Below are 26,011 nucleotides of genomic sequence, written 5' to 3' on the forward strand. Positions count from 1 at the left end.
AAGTTGTGATTCTTATGAAACTAGTCACCTTTTCCCCTCTGGGCCTGTTTCCTCATCCATGAAAGAAAGCCATAAACTATACTCAGCCATTGTTCATTTGAAGTAGGAACTACGTTCCCTTGGAGAGCTTGTTTAAAACACATTCCCAAGCCCCACACCCAAAAATTATGAATCAGTAGATTTGAGACAGAGCCAGGGAGTCCACAGTTAACCAACATTCTACACTATTACAATGAGAACCCATGGTCTGCCTCATTGATAAGACTCCCTCCTCCTCTATAATCTGACAGATCTATCAATTCTCAAGATTCATACGCTATTTAAGTCATCATAGTGACTGTGAGTCAACAACAACAAAATGGCTCAAGGCTGGCAGATATTTAGCGTAAGATATTAACCATCTGTCACACACACTAACTAAATCAACAGAGGGGCCAACTGAGATGTTTCCAATTATCTGCTAGAAAAAGTATTTTCAACTGGGTAGAATAAATCATTATTAGCCTTTCATAATATCAAAAGTAGGTCAATTAAAATGGTGTTTAGAGGCATATAGCAGACTGTGGTCACTCTCCAGATGTGTAAGCTTGCTTTAATCATCTGTTGTGTGTTAATTATTGTTAACTTTCATTACCACTAGAGAATACAACTAATGTTTTAAAATTCTTAAAGCATTACAGAGTCCTAATTCACTCTCTAAATGCAAATATAATATCTATATTGTTTTCAAAAACCTATTTCCTAAGCTAGTTTCCTTAGACGGATATTATCGAAAATTTTCTTGCAAAAGCATTAACATACATTTAACCCTACTTAAATGCTTCAAGAGCAGATGTACTACAAATGTACACCCACAGTGATCCCATATTAGTATAAAACTGTTTTATTTCAATTAAAATGTCTAAGTATCCACCCCCAACATATACCTAAACTGTAATTTTCTCTGAGAATTTCCAATATGTTCTTGATTTTGTTTCCTTTATCAACCTATCAGAGCAAAAACTGCCTTGCAACTGTTGGAAGAAATCAGTCATTAGCAGCAAGATTACAGCAAATTTTCCAATTTAGAAAAACTGTATTTTTATCTCTCTCTTACACCAGAAGAAGAATGGTATAATTTTCCTATCTTTAAATAAGCAGTACAGTTAGTTTAAAATAGTCAAATTTTCCTAGGACTCTAAGTTTCAGGATTTTCTGTTAGCTTTCTGTTCTCTACACCTTCTTTCCTACCACAAGTTCTCTTCACCCTTCATCATGCATGCACATGAACATGCACATACACACACACACATGCACACACAAACACACAGGTGCACATGCACGCACAGGGACAGCAGCCCCCAGTCCAGTCTCTCCACTCCCTGACAGGCTTCTAAGGAACAGTTAACCTTCAGGCAGTAGTTAACTAAGGAGTGGCTTCACATGGTTATTTTGATTTGCTCTCCAACTGACATTCTTCCACCTTCTCAACAGGTCTGCCTTCTTTTCTCCCCCTCTCTATTTTTAAAATGGAGTGATGAAGTAGCAAAAAGTACAATATTTTAGCCATTTGAGCACGGGCGATTCTTATATTATCCCACCAACTGGAAGTGCTCTCTGATACTACTATCTTTCAAAATTGAAGCCATTATGGTCAATCGTGCAAATCCGTATTTAGCTTTTCGTAAATAGTGGATTTTTGACCCAATGAACTGGAACAGTTTCTGAACACTCTCTAGGATCTCTGAAAAGATACTCAGTACCCAGGCATGCCACAATTCTTATCAACATAGAGATTATTTACTTTCAAAACTCATACTGTTCTTATTCGAAATTCTTACTCTCTATTTGGGATGTAAGCATGTATAAGAGAATATACTCAGCCCCCTCTTTACCTCTCATAAAATAAAATAAAATCTACTGCAGGGCAATATTTTTCTTTCATCAAAATGACACATTATTTTTGTGAAACACCAAAATCAGAACCAATATTAATGAAGAACTTTCCCCAAGTAACGTTTCTTCTGATTCTTCACCATCTTCCCCCTCAGCTATCTTTTCGAATATTTCATTTTCGAAGTGTCTTTACAAAGACAGTAACAAATGACCTTCCTTTCCAGCAAGCTTAAAAATGATGGGTAAAGTCTGCCTTCTTCCAATCCAATACCAGCATTCCTCTAGCTTTATATATTTAATATTAAATTTGAGTGCTTAACTTCGAAACTTCTCATTTCCATACTTTTAACTCCCATCATTTTCTGCAACCTGAATCAAAGTGACTGAGTGGGTGTTTCCACACATTTCCTAATGTCATCTAGCCTACCCATTTTCCCAAAGCACACCAATTTCATCATAGCAGGTGTTCCTGGACACAATCTAACTTGAACTCAGAAAGGGTCCCTCCAAACAATTACATCCACATCAGAGAATTAACTAACTGAGGACTTGCTTAGAATTAAGAATTAACTAGCTTAGAAATCGCCCCGGTTCTGTGGGTTTTGTTTAGTGGGAGAGACACAAGAGAAAAGTTGGTGCAAATATAATAAGTTTGCTAAACTACAATTTAAACAAAGTTAAATAGATTTATTTTTCCGCAGGACTTCTCAGAGCCTTAATAAATTAAAAGTTCCAGGCTTTATGATTCTCTCTTAGGAGAGTCCTTTTCCACATGCCACTTATTAACATAAACAAGAAACGCTTCTCTATAGTTACTAAACTTACAATATATTTCAATAGTGAAGATTAAAGGACAAAAGGTCACTGTAGTTTCCAATAAAGGGCAAGACTGGACCAGTTTCTTTCAGACTCCATGCTAACTGGCAGAGCTGCAGTGGCGAGCCAGCCCAGGCCTCCCAATGTGGCACAGGGTGTAGACTAGTTTCTTCCATTTTGGTCTTCATGAGAATCAGAACCAATTCCCTTTCAGAGGTCTCACTAGCCAGCCAACCAAACAGTTCTTTCTGTGTTTTATTTTGTTTATTTTTTTTGAGACAGAATATTGCTCTGTCACCAGGCTGGAGTGTGGTGGCACGATCTCGGCTCACTGCAACCTCCACCTCCTGGGTTCAAGTTATTCTCCAGCCTCAGCCTCCTGAGTAGCTGGGACTACAGGCACGTGCCACCATGCCCAGCTAATTTTTGTATTTTTAGTAGCGACGGGGTTTCACCGTGTTGGCCAGGATGGTCTCGATCTCTTGACCTTGTGATCCGCCTGCCTCAGCCTCCCAAAGTGCTGGGATTACAGGTGTGAGCCACTGCGCCCAGCTCTTTTTGTATTTTTAATAATTCGTTAGTTACTCTACATTTACTTCAGTTACAGAAAAATGTATTTTCCAATCTGTCTCTTGTATTATATATAGGTTGTCGGATACATTTCGTTTCTTCATATATCCAAAATCAAAAGGCATCCAAAAACTGATTATCATTACATTTTCAAGTCATACATAAACTATTCTACAATCAATGTCTTTAACAGCAATGCTGGAAAAGTGTTAAATAAGATATATGTCTACTAGTTCAACTGCCCCTCTATAAAAAGCAGCTTTTATCTTTAAAGGGCAGCTCACTGACCTCTGTGAGATTTGCTAAAACCTACACAATTTTTCCCCAGGAAAAAAAAAAAGCTCATTTAGACGAAATATTACAAACAACCATAGCCATTCACAGACTCCCTGATACTTATCTAGTCAAAGAGTTGAGAACCCTTGACTTTAAAGTTTAATTAAAAACTGCAGAACATAAACATGCATACACCATCATTACCACCAACACTTGTAATGAAATTGGGTTACATTCAGGTATTAAGGATAACTTTAAAATTGCACGTAAAACATATTTCATGAAATCTTGTTCAGTGTACTGAAAAATAAATTTAAAAACTCAAAGGAAGAGAGAAACATGTAATAGCATAATGCAAGAAAACATTTGGGAGTTTAACCTAAGAAACTGGTATTGTATAGATCATACTTTGAATTTTCAGGGGGTCTAATTGTGACTTTCCTCAGATAAAAGCAGGTATTCAAGCTCTCGGCTAGGCACGGTGGCTCACGCCTGTAATCCTAGTACTTTGGGAGGCCGAGGCGGGTGGATTGCCTCAGCTCAGGAGCTCCAGACCAGCCTGGGCAACAACGGTGAAACCCCATCTCTACTAAAATACAAAAATTAGCCGGGCGTGGCGATGTGCGCCTGTAGTCCCGGCTACCCGGGAGGCTGAGGCAGGAGAATCGCTTGAACCCGGGAAGCAGAGCTTGCAGTGAGCCGAGATTGTGCCACTGCACTCCAGCCTGGGCAACAGAGCGAGACTCCATCTCTGAAAAAATAAAAAATAAAAAGTAGTATTCAAGCTCTCTGCTACTGTGGAGCTAGGCTATTAATGTGGTACAACAACTTAAGAAATACCAGTAAGTAGGAATAGGTAATGTCTTAAATTAGCATTATAAGATAAATCACTGGTATATATGCCAAATAGTTCAGATCAACAGTTTCATTAAACACACCCACACATCCACACAGGTACTCTTTCTTAAAACCCACAATGGAAATGTTTTGCGCCCCCCGCAACATTAAATAAGAAATACAGTAACAGGAAAGTGTCTGAGAAACGATCACTCACAACATGTCTGTACCAACCTGCTCACACACCAGGTAAGTCCTTCCAAACCCTGACTTTCAGCTCTTCCACTCACAAAGTGGGGTGACTATACGCTGGCTTCAAATAGATACTGTGAAGCCTAAATAATGATCACTGGCATGGTACCCCTGGCTTTGCCCCACTCTAGTCAACTCAGCAAAAATCATCTCTTCCAAGCATCATTCTGATCCTATCCCTGTCCTCCAAAGACCTTGTGGTGACTCCTAATTGCTTCTCATATGAAATAATTACTCTTGTTTAAGGGCATGGCCCTGTCGTTGGTGCCCTGACAACCACCCTCCCAAGTACTCAGGTCTCTTAAGCTGCACCCCTCAATCAAGGGCCTCCTCTACTATGGTTCCCCTCTATCCTCAACCTGGACACAGACCATCTCCTCACCCTTCCCTATCGTCCTGTGATTCTCCCCTTCAGTCAGAATTCTGTTCATATCAAAAGATAAAGCTTTTCTGGGTAAAACTCAGATCGTGTGCATCTCAACAAGTTATCCAGATAGCTGGAACCAAGGCAACTTTCTATGTACACTGGTAACTCTAAGCCAGGTATGTTCTCTTCCTTATTACTTTCCACCATAGTGAAATAAAATCGTAACTAATGCATTTGCCTATTGTTCTTTACTTCATGAAAAATATTAAATCCTTCTAATGTCTGATACAGACTGAGACCACAATGGGCTAACTGACACCTATCTGGATTATGGTGGGCTTGCTCCAAAAGCATGAGTATCAACACCAGAGGGAGGCAGTGTGGCACAGTGAAGAACAGTCAGCCAGGATCAGGCTGCTCTCCCAGCTCCATCACAGGCAACACTACGACTGTGGCCACTTACTCAACTTCCCCATGCCTATTTCCTCTACAGAAAATGAGAATTATAATAGTATAGACCTTCTAGGCTACAATAATTAAATAATAAATTATACCAAAAGTACTTAGCCCAGAGCTTGGCATGTATTTTAAAATAAAAATGATGGTTACCTTACTTCTCTCATGAGATTATGTAAAACCACGTATCTTGGGAACAGAACAAGACCAGTAGCTACCACCTGGTTCTTCTTCCTTTCCTTTGGCCCCCTTCCTCTCACCCATGGCCAATCGGGAGCCAAGTCATACAGATTAGCTCTCAGGAATAGCCCAGTGTGCAGTGGCTCATGCCTGTAATCCTAGCATCTTGGGAAGCCAAGGCGGGAGGATTGCTTGAGCCCAGGAGTTTGAGATTAGTCTGGGCAACATAGTTAAACTCATCTTTACGAAAATAAAAATAAAGTTAGCTGGACATGGTAGAGCCACCTGTAGTCCCAGCTACTCAGGACGCTAAGGTGGAAAGATCACTTGAGTCAGGGATGTTGAGGCTGCAGTGAACCCAGATCACTCCAGCCTGGGTGACAGACCTTGTTTCAAAAAAAAAAAAAGAAAGAAACCAAGAAAGAAAAAAAAAAAGGAATGGCCCAGGTGGGGTCCCGAGATATGACTCCAGTCCAGGCCTCTGTTATTCCCAGCCTCCACTGTTTGTGGCACTTCCAAAGTGGCCATCACTTCCAGACCCCCACAGCTCCAACCCTTCATGGAATACAAAGCCCATATCATGCCAGTTCAGTATTAATGCATCTTTGGTCACTCCTCTAGATCTGCTCAGATAGCTTCCATGCTTTCTACCCACTTAGCCTGCTTTACATACAAACAGGATATTCTGACATCATATTTTTTGTATTTGTTTATAGTCTCTCTCCCTAAAACGTTCCTCAAATGTATCAAACAGACTCCGCCCTTAGAACCCGGGAAATGGCTATTATTTTCTGCCTGCGACAGTCTCCCCTCCTCCATCCCCATATCTACACGACCAATTACCTCACCTCTTTCAAAAAATGAAAATAAAATCTTTTTTTTTGGTGGAAAAAAACACTTAACATGAAATCTACCCTTAATAGATTTTTAAGTGTACAAAATAATATCGTTAACTATCAGCACAATGTTGTGCAGGAGATTTCTAGAACTTACTCATCTTGCTTAACCAAAACTTTATGCCAGCTGATTAGTAAATCCCCATTCCCCCTCCTCACAGCCCCTGGTAGCCACCACTCTTTGATTCTATGAATCTGCCTATTTCAGGTGCCTCATATAAGTGGAATCATGTAATATTTGTCTTCTGTGGCTGGCTTATTTCACTCGTAGTGTCCTCAAGGTTCATTCATGTTGTCATGTATGGCAGGACTTTATGGCTGAATAATATTCTATGTATATAAATTTTCTTTACCCATTCAGCTGTGGATGGGCATTTAGGTCATTTCCACATTTGGCTATTGCGAACAGTGCTGCGATAAACATGAGAGTTCTGATACCTCTTTGAGATCCTGATTTTTGGATAAATATCCAGAAGTGAGATTGGTGGATCATATGGTACTTCTATTTGTAAATTTTTGTTGGAATCTCCATAACTATTTTCCACAGGGACTGCACCAACACATTTACTATCTTACCCTTATAGAAAATGTTTGCCACCCATGATCTAGTATAAAAAATAACACCATAAAAAAGAAAAGAAAGAAAAAGAAAACTATGTTGACATTCGAAACACTAAGTTTAAAGAGAAAAGACCTTAAATTTCAAAAACAAATTTGTGTAAATGTCTCCTCACATAATAGCACAGATTTATAATTAATATAATGACACCTTATTCCCTTATTTATTATTTCTCTGCTTTGGTTACAAATGACTAGGCAATTAATATCATTTTCTCTTTCCTCTTCTTACCCTGCTTGTCTTCCACCATGATTTACTCCCTTTGAATACCCCTCCCATCCACCAGGGTAACCAAAATTTGACAGTATTGGTAACATTCCAACTCACATAATTCTGAAGTTTCTTTAAATGTATTATATTCAATATGTAGTAAAATATATCTATTGAAATATTTATGAACTTTTAAGAAGGTAATGCTTATTTGTTATCTCAAATATAAAATTCAGCTCACGTTTCTACTACCTTCCTTCTGAGGTACTTAGCACTGATTCATCCTTGGCAGTAGTCCTATCTGCAAAATTGTACACATGCACCAGCATCTTTAGATAACAAATAACATAGATGTGTTCCTTTCTCTTTCAAAATTTGTAGTGTTCATCAACTCAAAATTTCCAGAGTAGTGAGATATAGACAGACTAACACCTGTTATTAAATAAACTTTTATTTAAAAACTTTAAAAATTCTTAAAGGAATAAAACATTTATTTATACATATACATATAGATATTATAAATATTCAAGACAATAGCATGTGAAATCTCAGCAGGATGTTTGTGGAAATTAATGACTTACTCTAAAATTGTTTTGATAGTGAATAGGGCCAAGAATAGCCAAGATAATCTTAAAGAATAAAGTTGAAAACCTAACCAGATATGACTTATAAAGCTGTAGTAATTAAGATAGTATAGTATTAGTGGAGAATATACAATAATGTAAAAAGAATGGAGCATTCAGATACAGCCCCATACTGGATTTATGATAGTAGTACCACTGCAATGCAATAAAGAAAAGAACCATCTTTTTAATAAATGGTGCCAGGCGATCGACATATCCTTGGGGAAGAGGGCCAGGGAAGAATCTTGACCTTTACCTTTAGTACCATGCAAAAATATAACAAATTCTAGAAAGATTAAAATGTAAATCTGAAAGGAAAGCAAACTTCTGGAAGATAACACAGGAGAATATCTTCCCGACCCGGAGGAAAGCAAAGATTTTTTTTTTTTTTTTCTGTTTTGAGCCAGAGTTTCGCTCTTGTCGCCCAGGCTGGAGTGCAATGGCATGATGTCGGCTCACTGTAACCTTTGCCTCCTGGGTTCAAGCGATTCTCCTGCCTCAGCCTCCTGAGTAGCTGGGATTACAGGTGCTGCCACCACACCCAGCTCATTTTTGTATTTTTAGTAAAGACAGGGTTTCACTGTGTTGGACAGGCTGGTTTCGAACTCCTGACCTCAGGTGATCCACCCGCCTCGGCCTCCCAAAGTGCTGGGATTACAGGTGGGAATCACTGTGCCTGGCCTAGATTTTTTAAACAGGACACAAAAAGAGCTATCCACAAAAGAAAATGCTGATAATTTGTACTACATTAAAATTAGAAACTTATGTTCCTCAAGACTCAAATGAGTAACAGTGCAAGTCACAGAGTAAAGAATCTGTGAAACATATAACCCTCAGAGGTCTTGTATCCAGAAAATACACACGTGACTGAAGAAGATAGCCAAATGGCCAATAAATATGGAAAAATGTCATATAACCCATTAGGAATCAGGGAAATAAATGCTCATTGAAGCCACACAGTGAGATATCACTAAAATAAAAATGGCTGATACCAAGTGGCAAAGATCTGAAATAAAACCATCATGCAATGATGGTATGAGTGTTAACTGGTACCACTGAGAGGTGACAATGTGCTGGCAGTCCTCCCTCGCTCTTGGAGCCTCCTCGGCCTCGGCGCCCACTCTGGCCACACTTGAGGAGCCCTTCAGCCTGCCACTGCACTGTGGGAGCCCCTCTCTGGGCTGGCCAAGGCCAGAGCCAGCTCCCTCTGCTTGCAGGGAGGTGTGGAGATAGACCGTGTGGGCGGGAACCGTGGCTGCCCACAGTGCTCGCGGGCCAGGGTGAGTTCTGGGTGGGCGTGGGCTCTGCAGGCCCTGCACTCAGAGTGGATGGCCAGCACCGCCAGCCCTGGGCACTGAGGGGCTTAGCACCTATGCCAGCAGCTGTGGAGGGTGTGCTGGGTCCCCCAGCACTCCTGGCCCACCCACGCTGCACTTGAATTCTCACCGGGCCTCAGCTGACTCCCCGCGGGGCAGGGCTCAGGAGCTGCAGCCCGCCATGCCCAAGTCCCCCCAACCCCGTGGGCTCCCATGCGGCCTGAGCCTCCCCAACGGGTGCCGCCCCCTGCTCCGCAGTGCCCAGGTCCCACCGACCACCCAAGGGCTGAGGAGTGCAGGCGCATGGCGTGGGACTGATGGGCAGCTCCGCCCGCAGCCCCAGTGCGGGATCTACTAGGTGAAGCTAGCTGGGCTCCTGAGTTGGGTGGGGACTCGGAGAACTTTTATGTCTAGCCGGAGGATTGTATATGCACCAATCAGCACTCTGTGTCTAGCTCAGGGATTGTAAACACACCAATCAGCACTCTGTCAAAATGGACCAATCAGCTCTCTGTAAAACAGACCAATCAGCTCTCTGTAAAATGGACCAATCAGCAGGATGTGGGTGGGGCAGATAAGGGAATAAAAGCAGGCTGCCCAGCCAGCAGTGGCAACCTGCGCTGGTCCCCTTCCACGCTGTGGAAGCTTTGTTCTTTTGCTCTTCTCAAATCTTGCTGCTGCTCACTCTTTGGGTCCTCATTGCCTTTATGAGCTATAACACTCACCATGAAGGTCTGCAGCTTTACTCCTGAGGCCAGCGACACCAGGAACCCACCAGGAGGTATGAACAACTCTGGACGGGAGGAATGAACAACTCCAGAAGCGCCACCTTAAGAGCTGTAACACTCACAGCGAAAGTCTGCAGCTTCACTCCTGAAGCTAGCGAGACCACGAACCCACCAGAAGGAAGAAACTCTGAACACGTCCAAACATAAGAAGGAACAAACTCTGGACACACCATCTTTAAGAACTGTAACACTCACCACGAGGGTCCGCAGCTTCATCCTTGAAGTCAGTGAGAGCAAGAACCCACCAATTCCAGACACACCATTACTTTGGGAAACATTTTGGCAAGCTCTACTGAAGCTAAATATACATATTTTCTGTGACCCAGCAAGTCTATTCCTAGAAATGTCTATACACACCAAAAAATATGTAAAGCAATGTCAAAAGCATATTGCTTGCAGCAGCCAAAAATGAAAATGTTCCAAAATGTTTTATCAACAATAGAATGGATAAATAAATTAGGATAGAGTCACATAATGGAATTCAATACAGTGAAGAAAAACAAAAAATACATGCGACATGGATTAATCTCACAAATAAAATGAACAAAGGAAGCCAGACCAAAAGAGTACATTCTATATAGTTCCAATTAAATTAAGTTTAAAAACAGGCAAAACCAATTGATAGTGATAAATGTCAGTTGTTACCATTGGGATTGGGGAACAGTGACTGGGATGAGACCTCTAAACTGCTGGTACCATCCTCTTTCTGATCTGGCTCGTGGTAAGCAGATCCAGATGTAAAAGTTCAGAAAGATGTACACTTAACACCATTTGTATATTCTTCTGCATGTATGCTGTCATTCAACAAAGTATACTTTAAAAAATCACTGTCACATACAATAGGCTAAAAATACAAACGGAAACATTTAATTTTTTCTCCTCACATACAGAATCACAAATTAACTAGAATTTACCAGTCATACCAACACCCTGTCATATACCTGTTGATATCTCAAGATACTTATAAACAGAATTAAGGCTGTACACCTACAACTATCTGATCTTCAAGAAAACTGACAAAAACAAGCAATGGGGAAAGGATTCTGTATTCAATAAACGATGCTGGGTTAATTGGCTAGCCATATGCAGAAGACTGAAACTGGACCCCTTCCTTACGCCATATACAAAAATAAACTCGAAATAGATTAAAGACTTAAATGTGGCCAGACATGATGGTTCACACCTGTAATCCCAACACTTTGGGAGGCCAAGGTGGGTGGATCACTTGAGGTCAAGAGTTCGAGACCAGCCTCGCCAACATGGTGAAACCCTGTCTACTGAAAAATACAAAAAATCAGCCAGGCATGGTGGTGCATGCCTATACTCCCAGCTACTTGGAAGGCTGAGGCACAATAATCACTTGAGCCTGGTAAGCAGAGGTTGCAGTGAGCCGAGATCATACCACTGCACTCCAGCCTGGGCAACAGAGCAAGAGTTCGTCTGAAAAACAAACAACACTTAAGTGTAAAACTCAAAGCTATATTCTTGGAAGACAACCTAGGCAATACCACTCTGGAGAGTGGAATGGGCAAAGATTTCATGACAAAGACACCAAAAGCAATTGCAATAAAAACAAAAATTGACAAATGGGACCTAATTAACTAAAGGGCATTCTGCACAGCAAAAGCAACTATCAAGAGAGTAAACAGACACCCTACAGAATGGGAGAAAATTTTTGCAAACTATGCATCTGACAAAGGTCTAATATCCAGCAACTAACTATAAGGAACTTAAATTTACCGGGAAAACAACCCCATTAAAAAGTGAGGGAAAGGCCAGGCGTGGTGTCTCATGCCTGTAATCCCAGCAGTTTGGGAGGCCGAGGCGGGTCAATCACCTGAGGTCAGGAGTTTGAGACCATCCTGACCAATATGGTAAAACCACATCTCTACTAAAAATACAAAATTAGCCAGACGTGGTGGCGCGCGCCTATAGTCCCAGGCACTCGAGAAACTCAGGCAGGAGAACTGCTTGAACCCAGGAGGTGGAGGTTGCACTGAGCCGAGATTGTGCCACTGCATTCCAACCTGGGTGACAGAGTGAGACTCTGTCTCAAAAAAAAAAAAAAAAACAAGAAAAAAGTGGGCAAACGACATGAACAGATATTTTCAAAAGAACACATATATGCGGCCAAGAAGCATATGGAAAAAGGCTCAACATCACTGGTAATTAGAGAAATGCAAATCAAAACTACAACTAGATACCATCTCACACTAATCAGAATGGTTACTATTAAAAAGTCAAAAAATAGCTGGTGCTAGCAAGGTTGCAGAGAAAAAGGAACACTTATACACTGCTGGTGTGAGTGTAAATGCTGGTAGGAGTGTAAATTAGTTCAACCACTGTGGAAAACAGTGTGGCGATTCCTCAAAGACCTAAAAACAGAACTATCCTTCAACCCACAATCCCATTACTGGGCATATACCCAAAGAAATATAAACATTCTATCATAAAAACACATGCACACATATGTTCACCATAGCACTATTCACAATAGCAAAGACATGGCATCAACCTAGATGCCCATTAATGATAGACTGGATAAAGAAAATGTGGTACATATACACCATGGAATACTATGCAGTCATTAAAAAAAACAACAAGATCATGTCCTCTACAGGAACTTGGATGGAGCTGGAGGCCATTATCCTTAGCAAACTAATGTGGGAACAGAAAACCAAAAACCAAACATTCTCATGTGTATGTGGGAGCTAAGTGATAAGAACACAGGGACACAGAGAGGAATAACAGACATTAGGGCCTACCAGAGGGTGGAGGGTAGAAGGTGGGAGGAGGGAGAGAATCAGGAAAAATAACTAATGGGTACTAGGTTTAATATCTGAGTAACGAAATAATTTGTACAACAAACCCCTGTGACACAAATTTACCTATATAGTAAACCTGCACATGTACCCCTGAACTTACGTTAAAAAAAAAAAAATTAAAAAAAATTTTTAAAAAAAGGGCTTCCCAAAGAAAAATGAAAAAAAAAAAACAACAGAAAATCTTTTCTTCTTTTAGGCTATTTCTTTTAGTATCACTATTTGTATAAAGGCCTTTGTTTTTCAGACAGTGCCTTTTATGCAGTGGATCTTTTAATCCTTACATAGTCCTGTAAGGTAGTTATTACCCCGATTTTAGAGATGAGGAAAATAAAGCTCAGAGGGTTGAAATGACTTGTCCTTCAGCTAGTAAGAAGCAGAAACAAAATCCTTATGCAACTATGCCTTCTACAATTCAAAGACAGCTCTTGTTTCCTACATCCTGCTTCTTCACTATCATTTTCTTCTAATCACACTAACACACACACTTTGCCCTGCAATGGTGGAAGTCTCCTACGTCTTTCTAGGACCAGTGGTAAAGCTGGTCGCCAATATCCCTTGCCACTTCACACGCATGAAGGGAAGATGGATCTATATCAAGGAACTACCTGAAGCCCATTTCTCAGTCCTCTAATATCAAATCGAACTCTCTTCCATTCCTCACATCCAGACTTGCTGGGGAAAGTAGGAGAACAAGACAGAACACACCTATGCTGAACATGCTTACACTCACAGCCTTTCCTCTGTTCATCCCCAGGAAACGCTATCATAACAATGTCACCAAACTCGCTTCCATTGATTACTTCAATAACACCATGAGTTAGCGGCTTACTTATTACTTGAAGATTTAAATGGGGACTTTTTAAAAATTGGTATTCCATTGAAAAGTGGTGGTTGCAGTGGTGCTAAGAGGAACTGGGTGATGGAAATAAATTTCTTCTAAGGATCTGTAAATATTAAATAATCCTCATGAAGTATTAATGGAAAGCATCTGATCTTCTAGAAACAAAACCGGGCAAGTATATAATTTTTTGTCTTTGCTCAAGATGATTTAACCTTTAATTCTGTCATGCCAAATGAGTATGACGGAATGGCGAAGGGGGTTGGCACAATAAATCTATTATACTATCTTACCAATACTTTAATTATTATATTCACTTCTTGATAAGATAAATGAGGACTGGAGAGGATCACTAATTTGGCTCAGAGACAACAGCAGCAGAGCTGGAAGGGGCTAAGCTTATCTGATTCTGGAAGCAACACTGTTACACCATCTGTATTTTTCCCATATCTGTATGTTTTCCACAATACATCAAATAAGACAAGTCCCAAAGGTCTGAATGAATTAGAAACTGTGAATAGACACTTAAAATGGGCACATGCCAAGCACAAGACAGGCAGAAGTCCTGTCTGGGTCTCACGTTCTATGACGCTATGAAAACAGTCATGCCACATTCTCCCTAATCTTTAAAGCCATCTCTCATGAAAGCACAATCCACATGCCTAATGGGCTCCAAAATTCTTCATGAGCAATGCTACTGCAGATTTGCATGCAGAGACAACATATGCTGGACACCACAGAGTCCAAGGGAAACATGGTACTTTCCGTTAAATCTGTCCTTAGTAGCCAGTTTTTTAAAAAATAACTTACCACTGTCCCACCACTTCCAAGCCTTCCCTTTCTTCTAAGAATTTGAAAAACATCAGGGTTTTCTGCAGCTTTGTAGCTAATTCCCATGATGATGTTTGTGCCTTGCAAAATAAAGAAGGCCACAGCAGAGCAGACACTGCCAGCACAGCAGTTGGGTCGGGGGAGCGGGGGTTGTTTAGAACAAGGTCCTTCATGTACCATTCTGAACCACCATCTTGTGCAGCAGCTCTGGCCGCAAACTACTCCATGGGAACAACGTGAAGACAAGAAGTATAGGGTGCATAAGTAACTTCTGTGTGTAGGCAGATTATTCACTTCTTCGTTCTATCAGTGGAAAGCACTACTGATGGTGCAGGGAAGAAACAGAAGTCCTGTCTGGCTCTCACATGCTATGACTCTATGAAAACAGTGATGCCACATCTCCCTCACCTTAAAACTAAATCAGAGTATCAAAACTACTAAGCCAGAAACTTGTTTTTTTCAAATAGGAAGACGTTTGAACTGGAGCTCCTAAACATTGAAGTATCTTTACTAAAAGGGATATACTATCTTCTATAAAGAATTTCCATACACTTTATTTTGTTCCTAGAAAAAAAAAAAAGAAAATGCTCACACAAGTCCACACTTACACAGATGTGCACAGAAGCATGCTCCTTACCAAAAGTTACTTCTCCTTTGCCAGCTTTGTCAAACAGCTGAAAGGCTACCATAAACAAAGCATCTGGGGCACACAGGACAGATTCAAAGGCAACAAATTCTTGAAAAGATATTAATCTGCAACATAAAACAAACATAAAGCAAAAGTCAGTAGCTTGTGGAAAACAGAAGCATATACAAACATACACTGAGGGAAAAAATAAGATATCACTGCCAAAACATAAAATTCAAACTGAAAACATTTATAAACATTTAGCATTTACTTTTACATATAGTGGACTGAAATAATAATGCACAGAATCTAAAAGACATGACAGCATTGACCATGAAGTTACACACTAAATACATTATAATTTCAAACATAACTGTTTTATCCAGCATCATATATGTTTCAGTCTTCCTTCAGGCATGTTTTTGGGTTCTATAATAAAAGTGCAGATACTTTAGACTAAGATGTGACTGCCTAACAGCAAAATAGAGCAACTTTGTTATGCATTAGTATCCTTATACACTATGCAAAAAACGGTTCACAGATATTGATTCACTACTGGTATTTACTGACCACCTGTGAATTGACCTAGGGCTAGTACAAGGGGAATACAGATAAATGATACGTGAAACATGACCCCAAGGGACTTCTAGTCTAGTGAGGCAGACAGCACTGGTCTAGAAATAGACTAGTGTATAGAGGAAGGACAAATCATAACACAAGAACTAGTATGGTAATAAAAGTCTTTGTGGCAGGAATGGCATTTGAGCTAGGCCTTAAAAAATGAGTACAACTTGGATATGCGGTAATGGGTGTAGACTAGAGGGCACTTCAGGCAGAAGGCTAATGCAAGAAAGCTAAGGAGTGTACAGGGAAACTGATGAGTGACAGATTTTGTCTGGACAGTGGAGTGCATAAAAGAACAATGTAAAATTAGATTAGAAATATAGGACCAGAGGTGGCCTTGAAGAAAGAAAAGGGCCTGGTCATTCTTCTCTAGGAAAAAGGAGTGACTTTAACTTTCCGAAGGTCAAAATGTGGGTCAAATCTAAGCTTTAGGAAGAACATGAGAGGCCAAGGATGTTTTGACTTCCAAAGAGGAAATGGGTCCATAAAAGCTTTCCTAGATTTTATTTTTTAACAACTGCTATTTTAAGTATCCAAATACTTTAATGATACATTGAGATACTCCAAGTTTCCGGAGGATATGGAAGGAGGAAGAAAATAGGAATGGTTTTCATATATTTTACAGAAAACTTAGTTACTTCTAAACATCCTATAGAGAGAACACATTTTTATAAAAACTGTTACAAAGTGAACTTAGCTGTTTCCCAGAATGTCACCCAATTACAATAATGCTACAAAGAAAGGACAAACTCAGTGTGTTCAATATAGCATCTCTGTATCATTAACCATCCAAAACACATGCTTCTCAATGCCTGGGAACACTCAGGAAGAGCATGTGTTACAGGGGAGTACTTCCCAAGGACATTTTATCCTCTACTAAGGTCTCTGTCACCGAGACTCTGCGTACGAGGCAAGAAGGGGGGCAAATATGAGTCAAGCATTCCTGCCTGAACTCCAGGAGCTTACCACCAGCTGTTTGGAGGAAGGGGAGATGGTCATGAGCACACATAACCACTAGAAATTAAGAGTTAACTGTAAAAGAAAAAGTAAAGCACTAAGGGGCATAAAAGGGGTGAATTATTCTGCCTGGAAGAGTTGGGGACTGCTTCATGGCGGCATGGTATTTGAAGAACAAATTTTAAAGCTGAGAAGATCTTAGGGATTATCTACTTCAACCTCCTCATTTTACTTGTGAGGAAACGGAAACTGGAAAAAGTTAATGACCTGGGTTAGGCAAAACAACTGGCTTCTGACATTTTGGCCTGAAAACCAGGTCTCCTGGCTTCCATTTAACCTGGGTAGAATTCCAACTGCTGTGGGAAGATGGTGAAACCATGCCCCACAGGATTAAAGAATTTGGTAACTAACAAAAATTTATTGAGCTTGTCTTGCAGGACAGCAGAGAAAAAAACCATTTGTTACAGTTCTCTCTGTTTGCCACAAAATTGGCTGACAGACCGAGGCTGGTTGGAACCAACATAGCTGACTGGAGTCTGGGCAGAATAGACTTCTTCTCCTGTTGAGTAACCTTTTGACGTTAGAGGGCCAAAAACTCACCCTCAGTTCAAGCTAATGCCACCACTGTCCAAAGGTGCAACCCATGAAGCAGCATGGAAGGGCAACAGCATGCCCAAGACACTTTCCAAACCCCCTTTCCTTTCAGCCAATCACTAATCACTGTTCAGCACCTAAACTCCACACTCAGAAGCCCTCCCTTAAATCTATGGCTGTAAGGCTGGTAGAGAAAGTCAAACTTGAGTGTGACTCCTCTCCCCTTACTCAGTTGCCTGGCAATAAACTTTCTTGCTGCAAAAAACTGGTGCTTTGTGTTTGGCTTTCCATTTTGTGCAGGCAAATGGACCAACTTTGGTTTGGTGACAATGGAGAGAGGAGGGAAGGGTAGAGAGAGGACATTCTACACTGGGGAAGCAAAGTACAGAGATGAAAACAAATGGATGTGCTGTATTTGGAGAAGCATGTAGGAGTTACCAATTCTCCATCTAGCAGGTCATGAGGAGCAAAAGACTGGCAAGAGCGAGATGCCAGCCACCTGGGGTGGACCTTAAGGGCCAAGCAACAGAATCTTGACTTTTTTTTCAGACAGTTAAAAATCACTCAGTTTCTGGATTAAGAAATGTCACATTCAAAACTTTGTTTTAGAAAAAGAACTGGTGTGGAAGATGAATTTAAAGGAGAGATGAGATGTGGGAGACAGCCTGGCAGCCAGGGATCACAGGGTTCTAAACCTGAGTGGGGGCCCTAGGAATGGAAGCAGAAGAAAGGCTAGAGAAACACAGCAGAGGCAGAAATGATAAAATGTGGTTAGGACTGGATGTTGGAGGCCAAGGCCAAGGAAACAGGCCAGGATGTTCCCAACATTTCCAACTTGGATAACTGAGTGGGATGATGATACCACCACCAAAGATAAACAAGAAAAAAGAAAAAAAGGTAAAAATTGGAAAGAAGGGACCTGTGGGAGAATGTAACCAACTGTGACTGTGTTTGAGGTAACAGTGGGACATGTAGTACAGTGTCCAGCCAGAAGCCAAAAGAGACCCAATGGACTCAAGAGAGATGCTGGTATGGGCAGAACTGTGTCCCCTGTCCCCAAAAATCCCAACCCCTAGAACCTCAGAATGTGACTTTATTTGGAAATAGGGCAGCTGCAAATGGAACTAGTTAAGATGAGATCACAGTGGAGTAGGGCAGGCACCTAATCCAATATGACTGGAGTCTTTTTTATAAAACAGGGAAATTTAAAAACAGACATGCACACAAGGAGAAAACCAAGTAAAGATGAACGTAGAGATCAGGGTGATGCTTCTTCAAGCCAAGGAACACCAAAGGTTGCCCGCCCACCACCAGAAGACAGGAAAGAAGCACGGAACAGATTCTCCCTTACAGCCCTCAGAAGAAACCAACCCTGCTGAACCTCCACCTTGGATGTCTAACCTCCAGAACTTGGGACAACTAATTTGTTTTTTTTTTTTTAAAGCTTCCCAGTTTGCGGTAGAGTACTTTGTTACAGCAGCCTGAGGAAACTAATATAGAGGCCAAGATTGGAAACACAGATCTGGCAGTTTTTAAAGAAAGGTTACTTAAAGCTGTGAATAAAAGTGCCCACAAGCGTTTCATTTAGAGATGTTTCCTTTTCCTTTTCCTTTTAAGACATGCTGTAATAAAAGAAGACCTTGAGGAATTCACCGACAGGCCCGCCACACTATAGACTTCTGAAGCCGGACAGAGGACAAATGTGTTTCTGGCCCTTTGCTTCCCAGTCGCCACGCCTCCTCACATCCCCCAACCCTGCTGAGCAGGCACCCACAGCCACGCAGCCACACAGTGCTGCTCTCCAGGGGAATTTGCTGGCAGTTTGTTGAGGCAGAAAACAATCATATTTGCTTAATTACCCCTTCACAGACATTAGGTTCATTAAATAGAATCACACTATGCGTTATCTAGAAAAGGGATGTTTTTGGTTTCATGGTCTGAATAAAGAAAGGCTTAATATATATAAAAGGCTTATATAAAAAAAGCTTATATAGGAGACCATATACATATGCAAGGCTTATAATATATAAAGGCATATATATAATATATATTATATATATGACTATATATATAATACATATATATATATATATATATGTATATACAAAGCCTTGTCTGGCAATGTCAACGTTTCATAACTGAGAATGGCCAATAAATACTCTGGTATTTCAGGCATGTTACTGATACCAAAAGGTATGTAATTTGGTAATCCTGTTAGATATGAGTATTATACATCTATGCAGGAGGTATATAGATGAACCATGAAATCATAATGTATTATTGTTCACCAAGATCATTTTGGATTTTCAAGGTAATCTGACTAGAAGGCCATGAGAATAATTATGTAGTACTATATTACTTTACAGCATGATACCTAAAAATGTTTATATATATATATATATGTATATGCATATATATATATAGACAAACAGTGCTTCCGTCTTGCTTTACAGATTTAATGAGCATTAACGTTCAGTTACAACAAAGAATTCAAGCTTAATCAAGTTCAGACCTGGCTGGTGAACTCACTTAGTTCCTTTTCCACCCGCAACTCCCAGAACTTCTTTGACAATGTTAGATTCCCTTTAAAATGAATCATGCAGCTCTGATTAACTCTATGACTAGAATCTAAGGAACAGTATTTGCCACCACACTTATCTGCAGGAACTAATAGTAGAACATGGGTCAGCTAACATGAAAGCAAATGTACAAGTCACATTTCCACAGGCCTATACCACTCAGAGATTAGGGGAGGGTAGGTTTCTAACTACTCTATTTCATGGTTCTGATGCTACTAGATATTTTCTGTAAGCAAGTCATTTTTGTTTTACAAAGCATTAGAGCTGCTGTTCTCCTTCTGGAAGCCATTTATAACAGTAGCGACTTTGTAACTCCTTTATAGTCCAAGTAATAATAAAATAGCCAAAGCACTGCGTAGTACTATAAAATACTGGGCCAAAGAAGAAAGAGTTGAAAAGTGAATTGCATCTGTATGCTATGCTTACACAATGTAAATATTAATCATTTATCACATATGTGGAAAGGTGCTACAAGATATATACCAAAATGATGATGGTGCTTCTTCACTGTAGCGTAACTTTAGGTCCCTCCTCCCCCCAGCTTTGCAAGGGATAGCACTTAGCCTGGAGATATTTGAAATATAATAGAGAATACAGACTAAAAATTGTGATATTATGGAAAAAGGGTTAAGTAACATAAGAGAACTGGAAATAAATGACTCAATGAATTCAGAGGAGGGAAAGATTACTGTCATGTTGAGTGAAAGGAGATGGAGAAAGCCTTACTGAAATTGGGAACACATGACACCAGAAGGAAGATGTGTTCGGTGAACATGAACTCAGTCTTGCAATAAAAGTGAAATGTGATCAAGTAAAGATGGGAGATGCGGGAGGAGAGTCCACCAGCTGCAGTTTGACTTCAATGCCTATTCTACATGTTTGGCAGAGGGCAGTTCTAGGGACGCAATCTCTGCTCCCCAGAAATGGTGGTCCAGAGGGGCAGAAGGTAAGCCAGGTACCAAGGAAGGAAGACCAGAGATGAAGAATCACAAGAAATTCATATTTGCTGGAGGAAAACTAGAACAGAAAATACAGTGCCGGGGTTGGGTGTGGCAGCTCATGTCTATAATTCTGGCACTTTGGGAGGCCAAGGCAGAAGGATCACTTGAGTCCAGGAGTTCAAGACTGCAGTGAGCTATGACTGCACCACTGCACTCCAGCCTGGGCTACAGAGTGAGACACCATCTACTAGAAAAAAAAAGAAAAGAAAAGAAAAGAAAGAAAAAAACTCTACAAAGTTGCTCACATCCTGATTATGAGGTCCTGTGATGGTAGACCAAGATCTGATAATTTTAGTGATGTGATCAATTTGTGCATCAGAACATTTAATCTGACAGAGGAGTGAGTGTTAAATGAACTTAAGGGGAAGAGACCGGAGTTGAGGAGATGCGATGGCAGAATCCAGGGAAGAGCTAGGAAAGCCGAAAGGAGAGGGGAGGGGAGGGGAGGGGAGGGGAGGGGAGGGGAGGGGAGGGGAGGGAAAGAAAAGAAAAGAAAAGAAAGAAAGGAAAGAAAGAAAGAAAGAAAGGCACTTTATACCAAGGGCTGGGAGTGCAGCATCTCCGGAGAACAATTTGACAACACAGCAAGAGTCTCAAAGATGTCTTTATGGCCACTCTGGGTAGCCTATGGGTTAGCCCTGCCCCACAAGAAGCAGTTAGAAAAAAACAAAAACAAAAAAACACCTCTTTACTCCTCAGCCACCACAACTGCACTTCTAGGAGTTTATCCTAAAAAATAATTCATAAATGCGTGCAAACTTTAATCTACAAGGATATTTACCCAGCACTGCTGGTAATGGTGAAAAAAGTACAAACAACCTCAATATACAACAATATGTGATGGACTGAATACAGAACATTGATATGCAGGATACTATCCAACCACTAAAAAGTGTTATAAACAAATCCATGGTAGTAAGTAAAAAGTCATTTACACAATGATGTGTAGAAAATTATTTGTTTCTTAAAAATGGACAATAATATTTTGCATACACACAAAGTCTGAAGGAGGCACACCAAAGTGTTGGCAGTGGATATCATCTCTAGGTGGTTAAATTGTTAGAAATTTAAGATTTTTTTCTGCTTGTCCATATTTTCTAATCCTTTCAATAATATACATACTGCACTGTTCTTACAGTAAGAAAAAAAGAAAAATTCATATGAAACAAAATAGCAAAGTCCTCAACTTAGATAGTGGCAGGAGGACTATATAAGAGATTTGGGGAGAGGAAGACAAATTGAAAAAAGAAACGAAGGATCTGAAAGAATCACACTAACGGACAACCTCCAGTTCTTCTCCTCCTCTCTGTCCTCGCTTATTCTCACTCAGCAGAGGCTTAGACCCCATGTGATCCCTTTCATCTCCTGCCTAGCTCCTATCTCCAGGCCAACTCTGTGGCTACGAAAGTTTAAGCAACAGCACATAGGAATTGTTCTGTTCATACTTCAGGAAGTTTGGTTGTAGACAATGTACCATCAAAATCCAATTACCACTTTTACTGAAGGTTCCTAACCACAAGAGTACTTCACAAAAATAACTTCTCCTTATACCTCTTCTGTGTGTTACAGCAGAAGCCAAGCAATTGTCCAGGGTCAATGGCAGAGATGAAAGTAAAATCTAACTCCAAAAACACAGTTCTAACCATCAGACCACACACGTTTAAGTATATGTGGGTGTTAAGAAAAATCTGGAACTGGACTCTCCTGTGATCACCAGTTTATCCAAATTTATCCAAAGCTTTGGTCTCCATGATTTTTAACATCTTTTAATAGCTTTTGGCTTTTATAGCTCTTCTCTTTCCCGCCCATATTCCTTGCAAATACATATTATTCAGGCAACCAAGCTGTAAACCAAAAATAAAATTCTAAGACCCCTCGATGGACTTCCTTCTTAGCCAAGGCACTCTTCAAATTTAACCTAAAAGACTGTTTCTGGCCATGACGGGAAGTGGGGGTTGGACATGTCTCATTATATCTTAAGTCTGATAAGAAATATTCACAATCTATTCCCTCTGAAGCCTGCTACCTAAGGGCTTCATCTGTACAATGAACACTTTGGTCTCTACAATCCCTTATCTGAACCCAGACATTTCCTTTCTAATAATCCCAGGTCTTTAGGTAAACTCCAACCAATCGTCAACCAGAAAATGTTTAACTCTACCTATAACCTGGAAGCCTTCGCCCCACTTCGAGTTGTCCTACCTTTCTGGACAGAATCAATGTATTTCTTAAATGTAATTGATTGAAATCTCATGTCTCCCTAAAATGTATAAAACCAAGCTGCACCCCGACCACCTTGGGCACATGTTCTCAGGATCTCCTGAGGGCTGTGTCACAGGCCATGGTCACTCATACCTGGCTCAGAATAAATCTCTTCCAATATTTTACAGTCTGACTCTTTTTTTTTTTTTTTTTTTTTGAGACAGAGTCTCACTCTTGTTGCCCAGGCTGGAGTGCAATGGTGTGATCTCGGCTCACTGCAACCTCTGCCTCCCGGGTTCAAGCAATTCTCCTGCCTCAGCCTCCTGAGAAGCTGGGGATTACAGGCGTGCGCCACCATCCCCGGCTAATTTTTGTATTTTTAGTAGAGACAGGGTTTCACCATGTTGGCCAGGCTGGCCTCAAACTCCTGACCTCAGGCGATCCACCCGCCTCGGCCTCCCAAAGTGCTGGGATTACAGGTGTGAGCAACCACACCGGCTCCAGAGTCTGACTCTTTTTGATAACAAAGCAAATGTGTACCCTGTTCCTACTATATGATAAGCCATGCCCCAGGCACTAAGGATACCTCAAAATTGACATCTATGTCCTCAAGGAACCACATTTGCAGATGGGTGGAGGATGAGCACATGCATACATAAAAATTCCAGAATTAGACAACCACTGCATAGGGTAAAATAGAGCAACGCCTTGGAATCATGCTTCTCAGCCCCAGATACTCTATTTCATTGGTCTGTAGAGGGGCCTAAACACTCATTTGTTTTTTTTTTAAACTTCTCAAGTGATTGTACTACATAGCCAGGCTTGAAAATCAACTTCAGGAGAGTAATGGGGTTGGGAGATAAAGCTACCTTGCCTAAAGCGGTCAGGAAAAGCCTCTGGTGAGGAGGTATTGAGATCTGAATGGTGAAAAGCAGCGGCCAGGAAAAGAGTTGGAGGACAGGGATGTGAGGAGAAACATCAGTGCCAGCGCCCAAAGCAGGCCACCCTTGTTAAGTTCCAAAGGGCAGGGAGACCTCGAGCAGCTGGAGAGTAGAGAAGGCAGGGGAAGGGAAAGGGGATGAGGATGAGGAAGGTGCCGGGCATAAAAGGATGCCTGGATTTTATTCCTAGGGAAATCAGCTGCTGTTGAAGGGTTTTATGCAGGGGAGTGATGTGACTCGCCTCAGAGTTAGAAAGGTTACGAAGAACACTCAAGACACTGTGGAGCACGGGCCGCCGGGTGAAGCAGTGAGCCCAGTTAGAAGCGGCTACAGTAGGCTAAACCTGGGTCGTAGCAAGAGAACCAAGGAGCAGTCAAATCTGGGATACATTTTCTAAACAGCTGTTAAGGCTTAATTACGTGGGGTCTGGGGGGGTCCTGTCCTGGAAGTCACAGCAAGCAGTTTTTAAAGCCCAGGAGCTGCTCAGCCCCTCCGAATCAAGAGGAGGCCCAGTGGCCAGGGGCTATGGCAGTCACAGGCACAGACTCTGAGGCTTGGAAGTCACTGAGGATATGGAAACTACCAGTTAGGCAGATGAAGAGGGTGCTCCTAAGTAAAGATTTTTATTTAATATGCTAGTTGATGGTCAGCAAGCACACAAACGAAGACTCACGACCCCAATTATGCAAATTCATGACTATTGTTTCTAATCTGATCTGAAAAGAGACAATGAGTGATTACCTAATCTTCTAAAAACCATCAGGAATAAGGTGGACAGAAGCTGAGTCCTATAGGGTCTTACCTTTGCCTAACTGGCTGAATGACCTTGTCGGACAAGTTGGAACAGATATCCTTTCTTGTTCCATAAAAGGTGCTTTTCTCGGATGCCTTTCATTCTAAAATCCTGTTTTCTTCCATTTTAGGTTACAGGCAGCCATTCTGTGCCCACCCTGGCTCCAGAAAGGACCTTGGCATTCCCTGGAGTGCATCTGTTCTGAGGCCAGCAGGGCTCTTCAGCTCTACTATGTACTCTGGTTCAAATCTCACTGCAGTGTTTGCCAAGGGCCTATTTAAATTCATTGGCTCCAGTGAAATCTGGCAGATTGAATATTGTTCAAACAAGCAGGCTACTGCCTGGCTTTAAAAACCTATTAAAGATTTTTATTGGCAATTTTACTGTATCGTTATCACGAATTTGGCCTATAAATATCACCTCTGCATATATCACTGCCTCCATATTGGCAAAAGTATATATATATATATATGCTCTCGTAATTGTGAGCTTAACTCAGTAAGTGATCTGTCCATACTGCCAGCTCTACTTGGCAGCCCATCGCCTTGCAGCTGACTCCAAACAGCAGTCAAGTTGCCCAAGGCTGACTGTGCCAACCAGGGGGATTTACTGGGGTATTCTTATACCCCCAACATTCTCTTTCTTATAAGATGGATCAAGCACATTTGACAGGTATGATTCATCCCTTTTCTAGTTCTCACTTGCTAGTACGTAGTTAATTCAAGTAACACTAGAAAATGTCTTTACTCTTCCTATACCCCATTTATTCTTTCCCTCCCTGTAAAATAACCATTACCCAATGAGATGAGAAGAATCTGCCCCAGTGTCCTTGCCACCTCCCTCAACCTCTCTTTTAACCTTCAAGTCACAAAAATGTTCCGATCATGGCCAATCCCTACAAAGATGATTCTACATCAAGGAAAAGAACCACTACAAGCCTACAAGCTTTTAAAACTAGAGACAAATCATATTCACCATCTCCAAAATTCTTTAGATAAATATCCTTTATTTCTTAAATACTAGTAGATATCATTTAAAAACCCCAAAAAGCTATCTTATTATACTACATTGTTCCTATTTTGTATAATTACCAACACTGAGAGCAGAATTTAATAAT

General features: G+C 40.9%; 1 protein-coding gene and 1 non-coding gene across 15 annotated transcripts in view; both read right to left on the bottom strand.

The window, feature by feature from the left end:
- SLC25A13 (solute carrier family 25 member 13) overlaps nt 1-26,011 on the bottom strand; it is a 237,626-nt gene that overhangs the window by 98,785 nt on the left and 112,830 nt on the right. For 8 of the 14 annotated variants that reach the window (XM_054687647.2, XM_527824.7, XM_054687646.2 and 5 more), the window contains one exon: nt 15,213-15,328. The exons of the other annotated variants lie outside the window; for them this stretch is intronic. In XM_054687647.2, the coding sequence (XP_054543622.1) occupies nt 15,213-15,328 (116 nt within the window). The remainder of the gene's footprint in view (nt 1-15,212; nt 15,329-26,011) is intronic. 14 annotated transcript variants of the gene reach the window in all.
- MIR591 (microRNA mir-591) lies at nt 171-264 on the bottom strand. Its single transcript, NR_035929.1, has one exon. It is a non-coding gene; the product is annotated as a microRNA mir-591 (primary transcript).

This window comes from Pan troglodytes, chromosome 6 (genome assembly GCF_028858775.2).
Source record: "Pan troglodytes isolate AG18354 chromosome 6, NHGRI_mPanTro3-v2.0_pri, whole genome shotgun sequence".
In the NCBI taxonomy this organism is placed as follows: Eukaryota; Metazoa; Chordata; class Mammalia; order Primates; family Hominidae; genus Pan; species Pan troglodytes.